Genomic DNA, 24,218 nt, shown 5'->3' on the forward strand with positions numbered 1-24,218 from the left:
ACTGCACTGGTGGCAGTATGTAAAAAAAAAAAGGGTCATTTGGGGGTATTTGTACTGCGTTCGTTTTTTTTTTGGGCCTCAAGAAATGAGATTGTCCGTCAGTACATCAGGACTGATCAATTATCAGATACTGTATATATATCAGAGTTTGGTTGTTAGAGGTTACTGCACATTATTACTGCTCACTGATTGGTTGCAAGAGGTTAGTGCACAGCATTACTGCTCACATATTGGTTGCTAAAGGTTACATCACATCATCTCCTCACTGCCTTCCTGCGTATTCACATGCACCAAAATGCAGGGTGTCGTGGCACCGTGTTGTTTGGAAGAAGGGTTCCATCTCCAATTTGCTTGGCTGATGTTAGGCTTAATGACCACAGTTGCAGGCAGGACTTTCAAGCATGATCCTTTACCTCCCCAGTGGGTAGCATTCAGCAGAAGTGATGGTGGATGTGACCTCAAGGGGACATTATATACATATGAATGCCACCTCTATTTACATATCAATGCCGCAGTCCATGACTATTTACATAAAGCTGGGCAGCAGCAGCAGAAGTTTACACTGAGATATCGGGACACAGCACGGGACTAAAACTTCAAGGGATAAGGGAATTTAAACTGGGATAGTTGGCAAGTATGAGGCAGCTGCTTTGGGCCCCACTACAATGATGGGGCCCAGGGCAGCTGTCCCCTTTGCCCTGCCTTAAAAACGGCCCTGACGCAATGTGTAAATGTTGAGTGAAAGTTGTTACCAGATACCAGACCCCTAACAGTGATCTTGCCCATTGTACCCAGTTAAAGCTTATTTTCCAGAGCATACTTACCAAGATATTCATCCCAGTCCCCACAACTATCACCTCCCCAGTCCCATTCTTGATATGCCCACCTTCCACGTTGACCCCCCCCCCCCCCAGATCAAACCCACTTTCTTTATTGTCCTGACCAGATCACATCCACTTTTCAGGTGGTCCCACCCCTAATTATGCAGGAGCTGCCCACTTTGACCCGTAATCCCCTCCGTTATCCTTTTTTGAGTTACTGTGCATGTTCTGCAACTCAAACAAGGGCAAAGCTGTGATCCTGGGTTCCACACCATCTTTGGGAGAAAGAACTGTGACGTGGCACTGTGCTGGCAAATCTGGGACAGTTAGCATCTATGCCAGGGGTGTGCGGGTTTATCTGCTATGACTAAAATATTTCTAACACAAAAACACATCCCTCCTTCTCATATCAGGGAATTGGGAACTATACATCTGAAATAACAAAGACACGGTGTATATTATCCTGCACATGACTTTATTAGCATAACAAGCAGCGTAAGCAATGGTAACAACTTCAACGGGATGCACTTAATCGAGATAAGTATAGTCTTCGGTGAGTGCCAGCCCGTGTAAATAGAAGAAGTGTTGGGTACATGGGGATTATTGAAGGATCGGTGAGGAATCTAAAAACTGAGTTGGTACTTGAAATCAGTAGGCCCTGTTCCATGTTACATAAGTCATAATAGTTGGATTCGAATGTGGTTTTAGAACACAAGTCAAGGTTGGCCGATGGAACCAGACCTGGGAGATGTTTCTCCAAATCACTGTCTGGAGCTCTTAAGCCCCCATACACACTATCAGTTTTTCTGCTGAGTTTTTCCTTCAGGTTTACCAAAACCATGTAGTACAAGGGCCGGCCTGATTGCATTCAAATTGAAACTCCTAAGGTTTGACCTCATATTATATGGTTTTGGTAAATCTGAAGGAAAAACTCAGCAGAAAAACTGATGTGTATGGGGCTTGAAGCTTGGGTACTTCACATTCCCTAAATACTTGTACAATGTCAGGGCTGTTCCAGCAATACCCATCACATTGGTGAACTAAAACAACTTTAGATTGTACTTCGACATGGGCCTATTGTTGATGAGTCTTTGATGACTACCACATTGGTGAACTAAAACAACTTTAGTTTGTACTTCAACATGGGCCTATTGTTTATGAGTCCTTGATGACTATCAGACCACATAAACAGACTTCTGAAGAAAGACTTAGGTATGGAGGCCTCAGGGATGACTGGTGATGGGCCTAAATCCAAAATCTGACTTGTCTTTTGGACTTAGCCAGTCCTTCTGTTCTTCTTTCTATGCTAGCACAGAAATAAGAATTTGTTTATGAGTCCTTGATGACTATCAGACCACATAAACAGACTTCTGAAGAAAGACTTAGGTATGGAGACCTCAGGGATGACTGGTGATGGGCCTCAGGGATGACTGGTATGGAGGCCTCAGGGATGACTGGTGATGGGCCTAAATCCAAAATCTGACTTGTCTTTTGGACTTAGCCAGTCCTTCTGTTCTTCTCTCTATGCTAGCACAGAAATAAGAATTTGTTTATGAGTCCTTGATGACTATCAGACCACCTAAACAGACTTCTGAAGAAAGACTTAGGTATGGAGACCGATGACTGGTGATGGGTCTCAGGGATTACTGGTATGGAGGCCTCAGGGATGACTTGTATGGAGGCCTCAGGGATGACTGGTATGGAGGTCTCAGGGATGACTGGTGATGGGCCTCAGGGATGACTGGTATGGAGGCCTCAGGGATGACTGGCGATGGGTCTCAGGGATGACTGGTGATGGGCCTCAGGGATGACTGGTATGGAGGCCTCAGGGATGACTGGTGATGGGTCTCAGGGATGACTGGTGATGGGCCTTAGGGATGACTGGTATGGAGACCTCAGGGATGACTGGTGATGGGTCTCAGGGATTATTGGTATGGAGGCCTCAGGGATGACTGGTATGGAGGCCTCAGGGATGACTGGTATGGAGGCCTCAGGGATGACTGGTGATGGGTCTCAGGGATGACTGGTGATGGGCCTCAGGGATGACTGGCATGGAGGCCTCAGGGATGACTAGTGATGGGCCTAAATCCAAAATATGACTTGTCATTTGGACTTAGCCAGTCCTTCTGTTCTTCTCTCTATGCTAGCACAGAAATAAGAATTTGAATTCCTAAGGAGTTTTAGAACAACGTTGGCTTAAAAAAAACAAAACAAATGGGCTTTCTTTAAATAATTGCCCGGTGTTTTCAGGTGTACTTATCCTGAATGAATGCCCAATGACGGGGCTGTTCTGGCTACACCCACCAAAGTGCTGTACTACACACTACACTGCACAGCCCCTTAATATCTGGTAGGTGACCTCCATACAAGACCTTGCTGAACAGTTTAGATTCCTATTCCAGTGAGTATTATATGGTTAAAGCACAGCTAAATAAACAGATACGCCTCGCAGTGCACACTGAGCCCAGTGTACAGTCTTCAGTTGCCACCTGCCCCTCTGGACGTTGTGCAGTCACTCCAGGCTTCAAGAGACAGAGAAGGAAACAACCGTAGAACATAGCCGGATATCATCAAACTTTAAGTCACCATGGGTTCTGAAATAAAAAAAAAAAGAAGAGGTCATAAAGCATTATTCAATTTATATTCACTTTTTTCTTGCACTCTACCAACGATTCCGGCGTTATCAAAAGAATGTAAATAATAGGAGTATTTGCATGACTTATGCCGCGTACACACGTCCGGACTTTCCTGCAGACTAGGTTCCGACGGGATCAGTCTGTCGGACAATCCGATTGTGCGTGGGCTAGTCCGACCGTTTTTTATAAAAAACAAAAATCAGACGGACCTAGAAATAGAACATGTTTCAAATCTATCCGAAGGACTCAATTTCAACGGACTAAAAATCGGGAAAACCGTTCGTCTGTGTGCTGGCCCCGACGGACCAAATACGACGCAAGGGGCAGCTATTGGCTACTGGCTATTGAACTTCCTTGTTTAGTCCAGTTTACGTCATCACGTTCAAAACGAAACGGACTTTCGAAGGGACTTAGTCCGGTTGTGTGTGGCCAAGTCCGTTTCATTCAGAAAGTCCGTCGGACCTCCGCCGAAAGTCCTTCGGACCTAGTCCGTCAAAGTCCAGTCGTGTGTACCCGGCATAACTCTGGTTATAGGAAACCTTTCCTTAACAGAAATATGGATCCTGCCATTGTCGTCTCCTTCTAAAGATGCCAATTTCCTGGCTGCTCTTTTTGTTAATGTCCCATCAGCTTTGGAAAAAGTTTTCTCAGCTGTTTTGCTTTAACTGTAAGTGTGTGTGTGTGTGTGTGTGTGTGTGTGTGTGTGTCGGCAACTCTACATGTCCTTTGGAATAAATTTCCATGTACCGAAACAGTATTATTTTATAGATACGCTGCCAGGGGCGGACTGACAACTTATGGGGCCCCCGGGCAATAAGAGATTATGGGGCCCCCAGGCTTACAGATGGCCACCACGTAGCAGCCATTTTGAGGAGGGGCACCAAGCTCTGCAACATGCAGGGTGGCAGGAGACCTAGAGCTGGTGACCCAGTAAAGGCATCACGAGCCTCTCATGGGCAGTGCCACCTTAACATCATGGGCCCCTGGGCAAAATACTGCACTGGGACCTCTACCAGGGAGATGATGATCTGTGGCATGCATAGTGAACCATGGCGAACAATGGGCATGGTCAATGGGAGAGTCTTAACCACTTCAGCCCCGGAAGCATTTACCCCCTCCCTGACCAGAGCACTTTTTGCGATTCGGCACTGCTTCGCTTTAGCTATGATCGTTGTGTGCCTTGGACACAGTGGATTACAGATCGGGGTCATTGGACTTGTACAATATGATTGTAAACCCTGTTACACAACTTGTACCTACAAGTAAGCCTATATTAAGGCTTACCTGTAGTTACTGTAAATATTTCCTAAACCTGCATAGTTTAGTGGATATTTACCATATACGCTTGCGCCGACGTTTCGCGCCGTTTCTTCAGCTGCTGTACTGTGACCGGCAGCTCCCACGCGCATGCGCGGGAGGGACGTCATCGTGTCTTTGGCCAATCACAGCACTGGAACCCGCGAACCCGGAAATAACTATGGAAGACATGTCGCCAGTCACAGCGGTGGGATCGCTGCAACAGCTTTGATCTAAGGTAATTACTCGATAATGAGCTAGTATGTGATGCATACTAGTTCATTATGCCTGTGCCTTACAGGGTTTTTTTTTGCGGGGGGTGTTTTGGTTTACAACCTCTTTAATACTGGCTTTGGAAGCATAAGTCTGTAAGTAGGCTGTCATTAGTATTGAATTAATTAGTATATGTTCTACAAATTAAACAACATTTTTATGTGCGTTTGGAAGTAGTTTCTGCCAGGGAGTTCTTTTAGATGGGCCTAATTTTCTGTTAGCTCGTGTAGCATGCCTGACACTAGAAATGTGCAATTCGTTTAGTTCCAAATACATTTTTTAACAAATTTTGACAAATTTGTCATCTCCAAAATTCCCAAATTTCCAAATTTCGGAAATTCTGAAATTGGAAAATTTCGGAAATTGGAAAATTCAAATTACAAAAATTCGGAAACGTGGAATCCTGAAATTCGAAAATTTCGGAAGTTCTGAAATTTGAAATTTCGGAAGTTTCGGAATTTTGGAAATTCAAAAATTTGAACTTAGGAAATTCAGAATTTCAGAAATTTGAAAATTCTAAAATGTGAAAATCTGAAAATAAGAATGAAAATCTGGAAATTCAAAAGAATGAAAATCCGAAAATCTGAAATAATTACTATTACTAACTATTAAATTATAGGTATTGGAATTTCCTTTCATTTTGCTCTTAGTGAACGACACGAGTATGAATTTATTACAAATTATTTGAAATAAAGAATTCTGTATCTAAAAGAATGGAACGTAATGATCTAATAATAATAATAATAATAAACAATAATAAAAATAGAACCCTTTTATTATTATTATTTATTATTAATTTGTTCCATTCCATTTGTTTAGATGCTGCATTCATTATTTTGGATAATTCGTAAATTCAGATAAATTTGTATTTGTTCACAAACAGCCAAACTTGGAAATTCCAACATCTATAATTTAATAGTTAGTTAATATTAGTTAGTTATTATTTAAAATTTTACTGATTGTCTTTCTTTTTTTCAGATTTTCGAATTCCAAAAATTCGGAAATTTGGAATATGAAAATTCGGAATTAGAAAATTCAAAATTAGGAAATTTGAAAATTCAAAATTAGGAAATTTGAAAATTCAGAAATATGAAAATTCAGAAATGTGAAAATTCTGAAAATTAGAAAAATTCGGAAATTCGAAAAATTTGCATTTTCAGATATTCGAATTCCGAATTTTCTAAATTCCGAATTTCTGAAAAAGGCAAAAAAACGAAAACGAACACATTTTTTGTCAGTGCACATATCTACCTGACACTAATTGCATTTTGTAATGTACTGTTAAATGCTAATGCATATTTTTATAATTTGTGATTATAGTTTTACAAAGAAAAAGAAATCGAATTCTCAGTTAAGATTACAACTGTTAACCCTTTTCCTCAGTATTTTTTTGGGAAGTTGTTAGCTGTCTACCAAGCCTTGTACTTCAAACAGATTGTGAGGGCAGCACAAGACCACATGTGTCAAAAACAAAGGCTCGTGGGCTGAATCCGGCTCCCCCAGGCCATTTCATGTGGCTCTTGCACCTCTCCTGCAGCACCCCCTCACCTCCACTCCAGCAACTTGACTCAGCAGTCAGCAGCAGAGGGGAGAACAGAACTCCTCTGCCAGATCCTGTGCTTCTTGGTGCAGCCGTAGCGAAATTAATTTCTGCTCCCCCTCCCCCTAAGCAGTCAGCAGCAGAGTGGAGGACAGAACTCCTCCTCCAGATCCTGTGCTTCTTGGTGCAGCCGCCTGTCTGAGCAGTCCCCAATAAAGTTTCTTGTGGATGATACCGCCGGTGTGTGACCCTCCTTTGCAGATTTGCATGATCTGCTACAGGAGTGTGAGTTGCCTACGTGCCGGTTGGCACCTGCCCTTCACAGCTCAAGTCTTGAAGTGGAGTTCCAACCCCCCACAAAAATTTTAAAGTCAGCAGCTACAAACACTGTAGCTGCTGACTTTTAACATTAGTATACTTACCTGTCCAGGGACCCCGCGATGGTAAGAGAAACCGGCAGTGAAGCCGAAAGGCCTGTCCAGAGATCCCGTGATGTCGGCACCCCAGCTGATTTTCAGATCGCCTCTCCGGTGCTGCCGCCACCATTCGTGGTAAGGGAAACCGGCTGTGAAGCTGAAAGGCTTCATTGCCTGTCCAGGGATCCCGGAATGTTGGCACCCCAGCTGTAATTCAGATCGGCTCTTGGGTGCTGCCACAGCCATTCGTGGTAAGGGAAACCGGCAGTGAAGCCAAAAGGCTTCACTGCCTGTCCAGAGATCCTGTGATGTCAGCACCCCAGCTGATTTTCAGATCATCCGTTGGGTGCTGCTGACGCCATTCGTGGTAAGGGAAACCGGCTGGGAAGCCGAAAGGCTTCACTGCCTGTCCAGAGATCCCGTGATGTCGGCACCCCAGCTGATTTTCAGATCGCCTCTCCGGTGCTGCCGCCACCATTCGTGGTAAGGGAAACCGGTTGTGAAGCCGAAAGGCTTCATTGCCTGTCCAGGGATCCCGGAATGTTGGCACCCCAGCTGATTTTCAGATCATCCGTCGGGTGCTGCTGACGCCATTCATGGTAAGGGAAACCGCTAGTGAAGCCAAAAGGCTTCACTGCATATCCAGGGATCCCGTGATGTTGGCACCCCAGCTGATTTTCAGATCGGCTCTTGGGTGCTGCCACAGCCATTCATGGTAAGGGAAACTGGCAGTGAAGCCAAAAGGCTTCACTGCCTGTCCAGGGATCCCACGATGTCGGCACTCCAGCTGATTTTCAGATCGGCTGTCGGGTGCTGCCACCACCATTCGTGGTAAGGGAAGCCTTTCAGCTTCACATGCCGGTTCCCTACTGCACATGAGCTTTCTAACTGGCCTGGCAGCGGAGGAAGAAGAAGGGGGCCCCAACTTCTGAGGGACTTGAGCGCAGTGGAGTCTCACGGAAGTGGGGATGGGTACCTGTCAAAAACAGGTACCCGTTCCACCCTCCCCTTGAAAGGTGCCACATGTGGCTCCGGAGGGGGGGGGAGGAAGCAGATAAGAGGAGCTTCTACTTTTGGGTGAAACTCCTCTTTAAGTTATTACTAAAACCAGTAATAATTAAATCCACAGGCAATTATTTAATATGATATAAGAGTAGACACATTTATATAGTCTTATGCCGCGTACACACAATCGGAAATTCAGCCAGCAAAAGACCGATGAGAGCTTTTGGTCGGAAAATTCCCACCGTGCGTACACGCTCCGTCGGAACTTCTGCTGGCCGAATTCCAGCCAGCAAAAGCTTGAGAGCAGGTCCTCAATTTTTTTTCGGTCGGAAATTTCTGATCGCCTGTAGCAATTCCGATGCGCAAAATTCCTACGCATGCTCGGAAGCATTGAACTTCATTTTCTCGGTGTTAAACGTCACCGCGTTCTTGACGGTCGAAAGCTCAGCGAAGGTTTGTGTGACCGTACATGTGCAAGCCAAGCTTAAGCGGAATTCCATCTGAAGAAAACATCCGACAAGATTTTTCTGGGGGGGGGGGGGGGGGGGGGCGGAAATTCGGCTCGTGTGTGCGGGGCATCACAGGTACAACCGGCCCTTTGAGGGCAGCCATAATGCTGATGCAGCCCCCCCCCCCCCCGCACATTAAATTGAGTTTGACACTTGACCTGGAATAGACCATATCTGAACTAGGACCCCACTGACAACAAATTCCAGAGACACTTACCGAACACGGTGAGATGATAAATGCACGTTTCCAATGAAGATTTGAATCCAGTTGTGCAGATTGTTGCTTTGTAGGTCCCTTGGTCCTCCCGTTTTAGCTCACTTATTGTCAAAGATCCATCAGATGTGCTGTTCAGTCTTCCAGAAACTCTTGGAAACATTAAATTTGGTAGTCCTGGCATTGTCAGGATTAAATGATCTTTACCGTAATTCCAAGAAATCAGCGTCATCGGGGGGGGACCAGCTCGTCGGATGGGTGTGACCCCGGCGTGACCAACTTGTAGGGTGACATTTCCTCCCACAGCTCCAGCTATAGTTCCTTCTCCACAGGATCTTTCACTCGCTGCATCTGATAAAAAAAAGGTACATTTGGATTAATCAATAATATATATATATATATATATAAAGAAATGTGTATATATATATCTATATATATATATATAAATAAAGAAATGTGTATATATATAAAGAAATGTGTATGTATATATATATATATATATATATATATAAAGAAATGTGTGTATATATATATATATATATATATATATATATATATATATAAAGAAATGTATATATATATATATATATATATATATATATAAATAAAGAAATGTGTATATATATATATATATATATATATATATATAAAGAAATGTGTGTATATATATATATATATAAAGAAATGTATATATATATATATATATATATATATATATATATATATATATATATATATATATATAAAGAAATGTATATATATATATATATATATATATAAATAAAGAAATGTGTATATATATATATATATATATATATATATATATATATAATAAAGAAATGTGTATATATATATATATATATATAAATAAAGAAATGTGTATATATATAAAGAAATGTGTGTATATATATATATATATATATATATATATATATATATATATATATATAAAGATATGTGTATATAATATATATACACACATTTCTTTATATATATATATATGTGTAATCACAGCAGAAGCCGATCAGCGAGGGCAATGGATGTCCACCCAATCATCGGGAAGAGACACAGAACAGAGCTCTGCCTATGTAAACAAGGCAGAGCTCTGTCCTGACAGCAGGGAAAGTGATTGGCTTTTGTGTCCCTGCAAAGCACGCCACACATAGTGCACAAAAAGCACTGGCTAGGCACACAGTTAACCCTTTGATCGCCCTAGATGTGTAACTCCTTCCCAGCCAGTGTCCTTAGTACAGTGACAGTGCATATTTTTAGCACTGAAGTATCACCCCCCCCACCACCCTTTCATATCCCGACCGCCTCACGCAGATATACTAGATATATAGTGCGTGATTCTGCCTGTACGTTGCCCTTTATGAGGCGGCTTGCGGGAGGGAGCTCCGTGAGCGGGAATCGAATGTCCGCGGGGATACCCGCAATCGTCTCATGGAGAGTGGCACTCTCACTGATCTCTGCTCCCTGTGATCGGGAGCGGTGATAAGTGATGTGCCACACGTAGCCCGCCCCCCCGCCCCCCAAGTTAGAATCACTCCCATAGGACACACTTAACCCCTACAGCACCAGCTAGTGGTTGACCCCTTCAGTGCTAGTCACATTAAAGTGGTTGTAAACCCTTACAAACCACTTTGACCTACAGGTAAGCCTAGATTAACCGCTTCCTGCCCGCCCTATAGCCGAATGCCGGCCTTAGGGCGGGCGGCTTCCTACGCCTGGCCGTCCCTGGACGGCCTGGTGTTTACTTCCGCAATGCGCGCCGCCGCGGGCGCGCATCGCGGAAGTTCTGTGTTTGCCGTGTCCCCCGGGGACAGGCAAACACAGATCGCTGTAAACGGCCAATCACAGCGGCCGTTTACAGCGTGATCGGCGTGTCCAATGGGAGATGATCTCATATGTAAACATATGAGATCATCTCTCAGCGCCGCTCTCCCTCCTCACACAGACAGCGTGTGAGAGGGGAGAGAAGAACGGCTGCAGCAGCCGTCAGTGTAAAAAAGAAAAAAAAAAGTAAAAAAAAAGTTTAATAAAAAGTGCCATCCTCCCCCAGAGCCATCCTCCCCCAGTGCCACCCCCCCCCAGTGCCATGCCCCCCCCCCAGTGCCATCCTGCCCCAGTGCCATCCTGCCCCAGTGCCATCCTGCCCCAGTGCCATCCGCCCCAGTGTCATCCTGCCCCAGTGCCATCCGCCCCAGTGCCATCCGCCCCAGTGCCATCCACCCCAGTGCAATCCACCCCACCCCAGTGCCACCTGCCCGCAGTGCTATCTGTCCCCAGTGCCACCTGTTGTCAGTGCCATTTGTCCCCAGTGCCATCTGTCATCAGTGCCACGTATAAGTGGCATCTGTCATCAGTGCCACGTGTTATTAGTGCCACATAGTGCCATCTGTCATCAGTGCCACGTATTAGTGCCATCTGTCATCAGTGCCACGTATCAGTGCCATTTGTCATCAGTGCCACCTGTCAGTGTCACGTGCCATCTGTTGTCAGTGTCACGTGTCATCAATGCCACTTATCAGTGCCATCTGTCATCAGTGTCACGTGTCATTGGTGCCACGTATTAGTGCCATCTGTCACCGGTGGCACGTATTAGTGCCACGTATTAGTGCCACATGTCATCAGTGCCACGTATTAGTGCCACGTGTCATCAGTGCCACATATTAGTGCCACGTGTCATCAGTGCCACGTATTAGTGACACGTGTCATCAGTGCCACGTATTAGTGCCACGTGTCATCAGTGCCACATATTAGTGTCATCTGTCATCAGTGCCACGTGTCATCAGTGCCACGTATAAGTGTCATCATTGCCACGTATCAGTGCCATCTGTCATCAGTGTCACGTGTCATTGTCCTGGTATTTCAAAAGTGTAATAAGTAGTCAACAAGTTAGATGTGTAATTTATGCTCCTAGAACACGTGATGGCGCTCCCTGCATGTTGGGCCTCTCTATGTGGCCAGGCTGCGAAAAAGTCCCACACATGTGGTATTGTAATACTCAGGAGGAGTAGCAGAATTTTTTGGGGGGTGTCATTTGTGGTATACACATGCCACGTGAGAGAAATAACCTATTACAATGACAATTTTGTGGAGAAAAATAAAGAAAATGAAAAATCTTCATTTTGCAAAGAATTGTGGGAAAAAAATGACAACATCAAAAAGCTCACCATGCCTCTTACTAAATACCTTGGAATGTCTACTTTCCAAAAAGGGGTCATTTGGGGGGTATTTGTACTTTCCTGACTTGTTTGGGTCACAAGAAGCGAGATAGGCCACCAGTACATCAGATGTGATCAATTTTGTGCGATTCGCACCACAGCTTGTAGACTCTAACTTTCACAAAGACCAAATAATATCCACTAATTTGGGTTATTTTTACCAAAGATATGTAGCAGTATAAATTGTGGCCAAAATTTATGAAGAAAAATTAATAATTTGCATAATTCTGTCACAGAAACAAAGAAATATGCGTTTTTTTTCAAAATTTTCGGTCTTTTTTCATTTATAGCGCAAAAAATAAAAACCCCAGAGGTGATCAAATACCACCAAAAGAAAGCTCTATTTGTGGGAAAAAAAGGACACAAAATTCATTTGGGTACAGTGTTGCATGACTGAGTAATTGTCATTCAAAGTGTGAGAGCACCGAAAGCTGAAAATTGGTCTGGGCAGGAAGGGTGTTTAAGTGCCCAGTAAGCAAGTGGTTAAGGCTTACCTGTAGGTCCAAGAAATATCTCCTAAACCTATATGGTTTAGGAGATATTTGCCCGAAAACGGGCGCCGTAGACAGCGGCGCGCATGCGCACTGAGCGCGGCATTTCCAAGAATGGAGCTGCCGCGCGTGTCGACTCCCGTGCGCATGCGCAGGAGTGACGTCATCGCGGCTTCGCCAAATGACAGCGGCGGAACTGCGAGACGCCACCAACCAGATGGATGCGGCGGACTACAGGGGACAGTGGCGACTTCGCTGGCTCCTGTGTCAGGTAAGTGACGCATAATGGGCTACTATGCGATGCGATGCAATGCATAGTAGTCCATTATGCTTTGCCTTTGCAGGGAATGAAAGAGGAAGTAAACCCATCAGGGTTTACTTCCTCTTTAAGAGCCGGTTCACACTATTGCGATGCGAGAACCCTGCGGATCAACTGCGGGGTTCCCGCATCGCTCCCGACACGCACGGCAGTTCGCACTGCCATATGCGAACTGCTGGGGAGTGTCATTATATGTTAACGACACCGCCATTTCAGCTCGCATATCGCACTGCGAACTGACAGTTCGGACATGAATCGGATCGCATAGGTGTTGAACACACATGCGATCCGATTCTGGTCCGAACAGAAAAAAGGGTCCTGTGCGTGTTTGCACCGAATGCGGGTGCGATATCAGCCATACCATCTGTATGACTGACATCGCAGCCGCACAGACATCGCATGTAATGTGAACAGCAGTGCGCTGCGAATTACATGCGATGTCTGCCATCGCAATAGTGTGAACCGGCCCTTACGCAGTAATCAATGCAATTTTATAGCACTGATCGCTGTATAAATGACAATGGTACCAAAAATGTGTCAAAATTTTCGATCTGTCCGCCATAATGTCGCAGTCCCGATAAAAAATCGCTGATCGCCGCCATTACTAGTAAAATAAAAATTATTAATAAAAATGCCATAAAACTATCTCCTATTTTGTAGATGCTATAACTTTTGCGCAAACCAATCAATAAATGCTTATTGCGATTTTTTTTACCAAAAATATGTAGGAGAATACGTATCTGCCTAAACTGAGGGAAAAAAAAAATTTTTTAGATATATTTTTGGGGGATATTTATTATAGCAAAAAGTAAAAAATAATGCGTTTTTTGCAAAATTGACGCTCTATTTTTGTTTATATCGCAAAAAATAAAAACCGCAGGGGTGATCAAATACCACCAAAAGAAAGCTCTATTTGTGGGGAAAAAAAACAATGTCAATTTTTTTTTCTCCCTATAAACAAAAAGAGGCCGACAATTTTGGAAAATAAAAAAAATATTTTTTACTTTCTGCCATAATACATATCAAATGAAAAAAAAAAAGGGCAATATGTATTCTGCTACATGTTTTTGATAACAAAAATCCTAATGAGCATATATTGATTGGTTTACACAAACTGTATAGTGTCTACAAAGTATGGTATATACCGTATTTATGGATTTTTTTCTAATATTTTTTTTTATTTATATTTATTTTAGGACTGATACTGATTAAACTTTTCCGGTTTGATTAATCAAATCATTTCGATTAATTATAACGCACATACAGTTTTTACAATTATTTTTTATTAAACTTTAAGAAAACCGTAGAAAGTTAGTTTAACTTTAATTATAAAACGTATCTAGTATGTTGACTGTCTGCCCCATACTGTAATGTCCACATCTGCCCCCCTACTGTAATATCCACATCTGCCCCCATACTGTAATATCCACATCTGCCCCCATACTGTAATATCCACATCTCCCCCAAACTGTAATATCCACATCTGCCCCCATACTGTAATATCCACATTTGCACCCATAGTGTAATATCCACATCTGCCCCCATACTGTAATATCCACATCTGCCCCCCCCATACTGTAATATCCACATCTGCCCCCCATAGTGTAATATCCACATCTGCTCACATACTGTAATATCCACATCTGCCCCCATACTGTAATATCCACATTTGCACCCATAGTGTAATATCCACATCTGCCCCCATACTGTAATATCCACATCTGCCCACCCCATACTGTAATATCCACATCTGCCCCCCATAGTGTAATATCCACATCTGCTCACATGCTGTAATATCCACATCTCCCCCAAACTGTAATATCCACATCTGCCCACATACTGTAATATCCACATCTCCCCCAAACTGTAATACCCACATCTGCCCCCCATACTGTAATATCCACATCTGCCCCCCATACTGTAATATCCACAACTCCCCCCATACTGTAATACCCACATCTCCCACCCCCCCCACACTGTAATATCCACATCTGCCCACATACTGTAATATCCAGATATGCTCCCATACTGTAATATCCACATCTCCCCCAAACTTATTATCCACATCTGCCCCCCATACTGTAGTATCCACAGTGCCCCCCATACTGTAATATCCACATCTGCCCACATACTGTAAATATCCACATCTCCCCCAAACTGTAATATCCACATCTGCCCCCCACTACTGTAATATCCACCATCTGCCCACATACTGTAATATCCACATCTCCCCCCCATACTGTATATCCACATCTCCCCCATACTGTAATATCCACATCTCCCCCCATACTGTAATAATCCCACATCTCCCCCCTACTGTAATACCCACATTTCCCCCCCCCCCCATACTGTATATCCACATCTGCCCACATACTGTAATATCCACATCTCCCCCAAACTGTAATATCCACATCTGCCCCCCCCCCATACTGTAATATCCACATCTTCCCCCATACTGTAATATCCACATCTGCCCCCCATAGTGTAATATCCACATCTGCCCACATACTGTAATATCCACATCTGCCCCCATACTGTAATATCCACATCTGCCCCCATACTGTAATAGCCACATCTGCCCCACATACTGTAATATTCACATCTGCCCCCATACTGTAATGTCCACATCTGCCCCCCATACTGTAATATCCACATCCCGACTGTCCACTCTGTCCTGAATAGACAGCAGGCAGACCCATCCACAGAGTAGGAGGCACAAGCAGGCGGGTGATGATGACGTCAGCGCGCCGCTACTAGGCCGCCACCGGGTGGACCAAGATGGCCGCAGCTCTGGAGCTAGACGGAAGCCGCGGCCTTTCCTATGGGCGAGACCGCGGAGCTCAATCCTCGATCGAATTATTTTGATCCAGCAAAGAAATGAACGGTTAATCGAGCAATTAATCGTTCATTTCCGCAGCCCTAATTTATTTATTTATTTTATACTAGTAATATCCGCGGTCAGTGACTTAGAGCAGGCCGTCAGTTATGCTATGTTTAATTACTTTAATTAGATACAACACAACCTGTACATTGACCCGTGTTCAGCACAACAAAGCTAATTACCTCTTATTCTGGGGAAATAAGAATTACCTCTTATTCTGGGGAAATGCCACTAAACACATAAAATAATAATTAAACATTCATGAAACTCTATGAGATGGTAAACCCAGGGGCGGACTGACCATTCGGGCACTCGGGCAAGGACCGAGGTCCCCATGCCACTAGGGGGCCCCATCAGGGACAGTTCAGAGCCTGCAACAAGTGGATTTTCTTTTCTCATTTAAAGGCCTTTTCCTGCCAGCTGCCTGCCACACCAAGCACTAAGGTGCAAAAGTTGTGTGTAAGGGGACACTGGTAGAAGGTGACACACTGCGGGGGGGGGGGGGGGGGGCTCTGCCATAAGGTAGGACTCTGCAGACTGTGATGTATAGGGAGAATGTTGGGACTTTGGTGTAAGGAGGGACTCTGATGTGAGCATGGCGCTCATCCTGACTGCTGTACTATATAGTGTATATGTTGTTTTGTTTGTTACTTACTCCTGGCATGGCGGCCACCTGTAAACCTGGAGGCCCCATAATCTTCTATTGCCCCGGGGGCCCCATGAGTTGTCAGTCCGCCCCTGGGTAAACCCATACAGGTTATGGTGAGAAAGGACTAATGGAATCAAAAGCCCTCCAATACAATTACTGCGCTATGCTTTTACACCCTGAAATATGTCAAGTTGTAAATATCACTAGAGTTGAAGATTATCTCGAGGCAAATCCTTGATTTTAAATCTTAGATCGGGTGGGTGAGTGGGAAAAGTTTGGACCCTCTGTCAATTCTTTTGATGTCTCAGTTGCCTATCACTCTCCCTACCGGTGACCATTGCCACTAAACACATAAAATAATGGGAAATCCAACATTTTAGAGTTTTCCCCAGAATAAGAGGTGAGGGAGAATCTTCCAATGGGGACACCTGTCCCTGAGACACCTGTTTGCTAAGGGAATTCCCTTCACTTTGGGTAAGGGGTGTCGCTAGGGGGTGGCTTTTGGGGCTTTAACCCCAAATCTGGGGCCTATAGCTCCAAGTTTCTGCAGGGGTTCCCAAGGGGAGGGGAGGCTCTCTGGGAACCCTGATGGAAGTGGGAAGCTCTCTGGGGACCCTGATTTTAAGGGGGAGGCTCTCTGGGGACCCTGATGTAAGGGGGGTTCTTTGGGAACCCTGATGTAAGTGGGAGGGGCTCTCTGGGGACTCTGGTGGAAGTGGGAAGCTCTCTAGGGGCCCTGATTTTAAGGGGGAAGCTCTCTGGGGACCTTGATTTTAAGGGGGAGGCTCTCTGGGGACCCTGATGTAAGGGGGAGGCCCTCTGGGGACCCTGATGTAAGTGGGGGGGGCTCTCGGGGGACCCTGATGGAAGTGGGAAGCTCTCTGGGGACCCTGATTTTAAGGGGGAGGCTCTCTGGGGAGCCTGATTTAAGGGGGCAGCTCTCTGGGGACCCTGACATAAGGGGGAGCTCTCTGGGAACCCTGATGTAAGTGGGGGGCTCTCTGGTCCCCTGGTGGAAGTGGGATGCTCTCTGGGGACCCTGATTTTAAGGGGGAAGCTCTCTGGGGACCTTGATTTTAAGGGGGAGGCTCTCTGGGGACCCTGATTTAAGGGGGAAGCTCTCTGGGGACCCTGATTTAAGGGGGCAGCTCTCTGGGGACCCTGATGTAAGGGGCCCTCTGGGGACCCTGGTGTAAGGGGGGCTCTCTGGGAACCCTGATGTAAGTGGGGGGGCTCTCTGGGGACCCTGATTTAAGGGGGAGGCTCTCTGGGGACCCTAATGTAAGCTCTCTGGGGACCCTAATGTAAGGGGCGCTCTCTGGGGACCCTGATGTAAGTGGGGGGCTCTCTGGGGACCCTGATGGAAGTGGGAAGCTCTCTGGGGACCCTGATTTTAAGGGGGAGGCTCTCTGGGGACCCTGATTTAAGGGGGCAGCTCTCTGGGGACCCTGGTGTAAGTGGGGGTGGGGGGCTCTCTGGGGACCCTGGTGGAAGTGGGAAGCTCTCTGGGGACCCGGATTTTAAGGGGGAGGCTCTCTGGGGACCCTGATTTTAAGGAGGAGGCTCTCTGGGGATCCTGATTTAAGGGAGAGGCTCTCTGGGGACCCTGATTTAAGAGGGCAGCTCTCTGGGGACCCTGATGGAAGTGGGAAGCTCTCTGGGGACCCTGATTTTAAGGGGAAGGCTCTCTGGGGACCCTGATTTTAAGGGGGAGGCTCTCTGGGGACCTTGATGTAAGTGGGGGGGAGGGCTCTCTGGGGACCCTGATTTCAGGGGGAGGCTCTCTGGGGACCCTGATTTTAAGGGGGAGGTTCTCTGGGGACCCTGATTTACGGGGGTAGCTCTCTAAGGACCCTAATATAAGGGGGACCCTAATAAAAGGGGGGCTCACTGGGGACCCTGATGGAAGTGGGGGGCTCTCTGGGGACCCTGATTTTAAGGGGAGGCTCTCTGGGGACCCTAATGTAAGAGGGGCTCTCTGGGGACCCTAATGTAAGGGGGGGCTCTCTGGGGACCCTGATTTTAAGGGAGCAGCTCTCTGGGGATGACTTTCGTATGACTTTCTTTACTACGCTGCTATGGGCTCTAGTCCCAGATCTTTTGTAGACCCAGCAACGCCCCTGCTTTGGGTGATTTCCACTAACTATCCTGTTGCATCTCTGGCACAGAAAAGGAAGGTAATTCCCCCCCCCCCCCCCGCGGCACAGATAGTAAAAAAAGAACTGGCAGCAGTTTTAACCCTACCCTACTCAATCCAAAACAAAATATGATTTTGGCTATAAATACACCTTCATGACATTGTTATAGGAACAACTGAAGACATCCTTACAGTTCTCGAGGTTCAGAAGCACAACGATCCAGAAGTAGAAATGAGACATTTCGTTTCTTGCTGTGGAATGGGTTAGTCGATCGTCGTCAGTGGATGTGCCAGAGAGGCTGGTCTATGGCACACTCTCTCTATATATATAACAGGTTAGGGGCGGGCAAAAGAAAAGTGGTGGTTTATATTAAGTTTCGTTTTGAGTGATGATTGATGTGAAATTAAAATTTGTAACTTAGGGGAGGGCAAATAAAAGAGGTGATTTGTATTTAGTTTCGTTTTGGGTGATGGTCGATATGAAAACGAAACTCTGTAACTTTAGTAAAAGTGAATCAGTTTTATTGCATACAAAACAATTTTATCCTATGACCCTGATTTAAGGGGGCAGCTCTCCGGAACCCTGATGTAAGTGGGGGGGGCTCTCTGGGGACCCTAATGTAAGGGGCGCTCTCTGGGGACCCTGATGAAAGGAGAGGCTCTCTGGGGACCCTGATTTAAGGGGGGCTCTCTGGGAACCCTGATGTAAGTGGGGGGCTCTCTGGGGACCCTGATGGAAGTGGGAATCTCTCTGGGGACCCTGATTTAAGGGGGAGGCTATCTGGGGACCGTGATTTAAGGGGGCAGCTCCCTGGGGACCCTAATGTAAGGGGGCAGCTCCCTGGAGACCCTAATGTAAGGGGGCTCTCTGGGGACCCTGGTGGAAGTGGGAAGCTCTCTGGGGACCCTGGTTTTAAGTGGGAAGCTCTCTGGGGACCCTGATTTTAAGGGGTAGGCTCTCTGGGGACCCTAATGTAAGCTCTCTGGGGACCCTAATATATGGGGGCTCTCTGGGGACCTTAATGTAAGGGGAGGCTCTCTGGGGACCCTGGTGGAAGTGGGAAGCTCTCTGGGGACCCTAATTTCAAGGGGGAGGCTCTATGGGGACCCTTATTTAAGGGGGCAGCTCTCTGGGGACCCTAATGTAAGGGGGCTCTCTGGGGACCCTGACTTTAAGGGGGAAGCTCTCTGGGGACCCTAATGTAAGGGGCGCTCTCTGGGGACCCTGATGTAAAGAGAGGCTCTCTGGGGACCCTGATTTAAGGGGGCAGCTCTCTGGGGACCCTAATGTAAGGAGGCTCTCTGGGAACCCTGATGTAAGTGGGGGAGGTGCTCTCTGGGACCCTGATGGAAGTGGGAAGCTCTCTGGGGACCCTGATTTTAAGAGGGAGGCTCTCTGGGGACCCTGATGTAAGTGACGGGGGGCTCTCTGGGGACCCTGATTTTAAGGGGGCAGCTCTCTGGGAACCCTGATGTAAGTGACGGGGGGCTCTCTGGGGACCCTGATTTTAAGGGGGAGGCTCTCTGGGGACCCTGATTTTAAGGGGGAAGCTCCCTGGGACCCTAATGTAAGGGGGGCTCTCTGGGAACCCTGATGTAAGTGGTGGGGGCTCTCTGGGGACCCTGATTTAAGGGGGCAGCTCTCTGGGAACCCTGATGTAAGTGACGGGGGCTCTCTGGGGACCCTGATTTTAAGGGGGAGGCTCTCTGGGGACCCTGATTTTAAGGGGGAGGCTCTCTGGGGACCCTGATTTTAAGGGGGAGGCTCTCTGGGGACCCTGATTTAAGGGGGCAGCTCCCTGGGGACCCTGATTTAAGGGGGAAGCTCCCTGGGGACCCTAATGTAAGGGGGCTCTCTGGGGATCCTGGTGGAAGTGGGAAGCTCTCTGGGGACCCTGATTTTAAGTGGGAAGCTCTCTGGGGACCCTGATTTTAAGGGGGAGGCTCTCTGGGGACCCTAATGTAAGCTCTCTGGGGACCCTAATGTAAGGGGCTCTCTGGGGACCCTGGTTTAAGGGGGCAGCTCTCTGGAAACCCTGATGTAAGTTGGGGGGGCTCTCTGGGGACCCTGATTTAAGGGGGCAGCTCCCTGGGGACCCTGATTTAAGGGGGAAGCTCCCTGGGGACCCTAATGTAAGGGGGCTCTCTGGGGATCCTGGTGGAAGTGGGAAGCTCTCTGGGGACCCTGATTTTAAGTGGGAAGCTCTCTGGGGACCCTGATTTTAAGGGGGAGGCTCTCTGGGGACCCTAATGTAAGCTCTCTGGGGACCCTAATGTAAGGGGGCTCTCTGGGGACCCTGGTTTAAGGGGGCAGCTCTCTGGAAACCCTGATGTAAGTTGGGGGGGCTCTCTGGGGACCCTGATTTAAGGGGGCAGCTCTCTGGGACCCTAATGTAAGGGGGGCTCTCTGGGAACCCTGATGTAAGTGGCGGGGGGCTCTCTGGGGACCCTGATTTTAAGGGGGAGGCTCTCTGGGGACCCTGATTTAAGGGGGCAGTTCTCTGGGGACCCTGGTGTAAGTGGGGGTGGGGGGCTCTCTGGGGACCCGGATTTTAAGGGGGAGGCTCTCTGGGGACCCTGATTTTAAGGAGGAGGCTCTCTGGGGATCCTGATTTAAGGGAGAGGCTCTCTGGGGACCCTGATTTAAGAGGGCAGCTCTCTGGGGACCCTGATGGAAGTGGGAAGCTCTCTGGGGACCCTGATTTTAAGGGGAAGGCTCTCTGGGGACCCTAATGTAAGCTCTCTGGGACCCTAATGACCCTGGTGGAAGTATGAAGCTCTCTGGGGACCCGGATTTTAAGGGGAGGCTCTCTGGGGATCTTGATGTAAGTGGGGGGAGGGCTCTCTGGGGACCCTGATTTCAAGGGGGAGGCTCTCTGGGGACCCTGATTTTAAGGGGGAGGTTCTCTGGGGACCCTGATTTACGGGGGTAGCTCTCTAAGGACCCTAATACAAGGGGGACCCTAATATAAGGGGGGCTCACTGGGGACCCTGATGGAAGTGGGGGGCTCTCTGGGGCCCCTGATTTTAAGGGAGGCTCTCTGGGGACCCTGATTTTAAGGGGAGGCTCTCTGGGGACCCTCATTTTAAGGGAGCAGCTCTCTGGGGATGACTTTCGTATGACTTTCTTTACTACGCTGCTATGGGCTCTAGTCCCAGATCTTTTGTAGACCCAGCCACGCCCCTGCTTTGGGTGATTTCCACTAACTATCCTGTTGCATCTCTGGCACAGAAAAGGAAGGTAATTCCCCCCGGCGCTCAGATAGTAAAAAAGAACTGGCAGCAGTTTTAGCCCTACCCTACTCAATCCAAAACAAAATATGATTTTGGCTATAAATACACCTTCATGACATTGTTATAGGAACAACTGAAGACATCCTTACAGTTCTTGAGGTTCAGAAGCACAACAATCCAGAAGTAGAAATGAGACATTTCGTTTCTTGCTGTGGAACGGGTTAGTCGATCGTCGTCAGTGGATGTGCCAGAGAGGCTGGTCTATGGCACACTCTCTTTATATATATAACAGGTTAGGGGAGGGCAAAAGAAAAGTGGTGGTTTATATAAAGTTTCGTTTTGAGTGATGATGGAAATGAAATTAAAATTTGTAACTTAGGGCAGGGCAAATAAAAGAGGTGATTTGTATTTAGTTTCGTTTTGGGTGATGGTCGATATGAAAACGAAACTCTGTAACTTTAGTAAAAGTGAATCGGCTTTATTGCATACAAAACAATTGTATCCTATGACCCTGATTTAAGGGGGCAGCTCTCCGGAACCCTGATGTAAGTGGGGGGAGGGCTCTCTGGGGATCCTGGTGGAAGTGGGAAGCTCTCTGGGGACCCTAATTTCAAGGGGAAGGCTCTCTGGGGACCCTTATTTAAGGGGGCAGCTCTCTGGGGACCCTAATGTAAGCTCTCTGGGGACCCTAATATATGGGGCTCTCTGGGGACCTTAATGTAAGGGGAGGCTCTCTGGGGACTCTGATTTAAGGGGCAGTTCTCCGGAACCCTGATGTAAGTGGGGGGAGGGCTCTCTGGCGATCCTGGTGGAAGTGGGAAGCTCTCTGGGACCCTAATGTAAGGGGCACTCTCTGGACACCCTGATGTAAGGAGAGACTCTCTGGGGACCCTGATTTAAGGGGGGCTCTCTGGGGACCCTGATGGAAGTGGGAATATCTCTGGGGACCCTGATTTAAGGGGGCAGCTCTCTGGGGACCCTAATGTAAGGGGACTCTCTGGGAACCCTGATGTAAGTGGGGGAGGTGCTCTCTGGGACCCTGATGGAAGTGGAAAGCTCTCTGGGGACTCTGATTTTAAGAGGGAGGCTCTCTGGGGACCCTGATTTAAGGGGGCAGCTTCCTGGGGACCCTGATTTAAGGGGGAAGCTCCCTGGGGACCGTAATGTAAGGGGGCTCTCTGGGGATCCTGGTGGAAGTGGGAAGCTATCTGGGGACCCTGATTTTAAGTTGGAAGCTCTCTGGGGACCCTGATTTTAAGGGGGAGGCTCTCTGGGGACCCTGGTTTAAGGGGGCAGCTCTCTGGAAACCCTGATGTAAGTTTGGGGGGCTCTCTGGGGACCCTGATGGAAGTGGGAAGCTCTCTGGGGACCCTGATTTCAAGGGGGAGGCTCTCTGGGGACCCTGATTTAAGGGGGAGGCTCTCTGGGGACCCTGATTTTAAGGGGAAGGTTCTCTGGGGACCCTGATTTAAGGGGGCAGCTCTCTAAAGACCCTAATATAAAGGGGGCTCTCTGGGGACCTTGATTTTAAGGGAGCAGCTCTCTGTTGATGACTTTCGTATGACTTTCTTTACTACGCTGCTATGGGCTCTAGTCCCAGATCTTTGTAGACCCAGCAACGCCCCTGCTTTGGGTGATTTCCACTAACTATCCTGTTGCATCTCTGGCACAGAAAAGGAAGGAAATCCCCCCCCCCCCCCCGGCGCACAGATAATAAAAAAGAACTGGCAGCAGTTTTACCCTACCCTACTCAATCCAAAATAAATTCTGATTTTGGCTATAAATACACCTTCATGACATTGTTATAGGAACAACTGAAGACATCCTTACAGTTCTTGAGGTTCAGAAGCACAACGATCCAGAAGTAGAAATGAGACATTTCGTTTCTTGCTGTGGAAAGGGTTAGTCGATCGTCGTCAGTGGATGTGCCAGAGAGGCTGGTCTATGGCACACTCTCTCTTATATATATAACAGGTTAGGGGCGGGCAAAAGAAAAGTGGTGGTTTATATAAAGTTTCGTTTTGAGTGATGATTGATGTGAAATTAAAATTTGTAACTTAGGGGAGGGCAAATAAAAGAGGTGATTTGTATTTAGTTTAGTTTTGGGCGATGGTCGATATGAAAACGAAACTCTGTAACTTTAGTAAAAGTGAATCAGCTTTATTGCATACAAAACAATTTTATTCATTTGGGTACAGTGTTGTATGACTGAGTAATTGTCATTGAAAGTGTGAGAGCACCGAAAGCTGAAAATTGATCTGGGCAGGAGGGGGGTTTAAGTGCCCAGTAAGCAAGTGGTTAAAAAGTGTTTCCCAGTGCTAAATCTTGTATCCAGTTTTTAAATTGCAGAATTTGTAGATTTCAAAGACCAATATAAAGATATAATAGTGGTAAAAAAAGCACCTTTGGGTTTAACTAATAATTTTTTTTGTATAACTCTTCTTAAAAGGTGTGGCAAGGGGTGTGTTCCCTTTGCCTACATACTTTTGCTAATAGGTGTCCCTCATTCCCATCTCAAAAAGTTGGGAGGTATGGATATAGCTGTCTCAACATGGGGCACTAGGGGGGAA

General features: G+C 46.7%; 1 protein-coding gene across 2 annotated transcripts; it reads right to left on the reverse strand.

The window, feature by feature from the left end:
* Positions 1-1,277: 1,277 nt before the first annotated feature.
* On the reverse strand, positions 1,278-23,564 carry LOC143942753 (uncharacterized). 2 transcript variants are annotated; one of them, XM_077464141.1, is made up of 3 exons: positions 23,479-23,564; positions 8,714-9,061; positions 1,278-3,415 (listed from the first exon to the last, which is right to left on the reverse strand). In XM_077464141.1, the coding sequence occupies exons 1-3, from the start codon at positions 23,525-23,527 to the stop codon at positions 3,399-3,401; spliced, it is 414 nt and encodes a 137-aa protein (XP_077320267.1). In that variant the 5' UTR covers positions 23,528-23,564; the 3' UTR covers positions 1,278-3,398. The 2 variants fall into 2 exon arrangements, with proteins under 2 accessions (XP_077320267.1, XP_077320266.1); XM_077464140.1 differs by lacking the exon at positions 23,479-23,564 and adding an exon at positions 18,607-18,774.
* Between the last annotated feature and the right edge of the window lie 654 nt (positions 23,565-24,218).

This window comes from Lithobates pipiens, unplaced genomic scaffold (assembly GCF_037356315.1).
Source record: "Lithobates pipiens isolate NorthernLeopardFrog02 unplaced genomic scaffold, aLitPip1_a1.2 Scaffold_30, whole genome shotgun sequence".
Classification (NCBI taxonomy): Eukaryota; Metazoa; Chordata; class Amphibia; order Anura; family Ranidae; genus Lithobates; species Lithobates pipiens.

Excerpts from the sequence above, each read along its gene's own strand:
- LOC143942753 (XM_077464141.1), bottom strand. The coding sequence starts at position 23,527 with ATGTCTCATTTCTACTTCTGGATCGTTGTGCTTCTGAACCTCAAGAAC. Across the intron at positions 9,062-23,478 it reads GCTTCTGAACCTCAAGAACT|ATGCAGCGAGTGAAAGATCC; the intron begins GTAAGGATGTCT and ends TTTTTTTATCAG.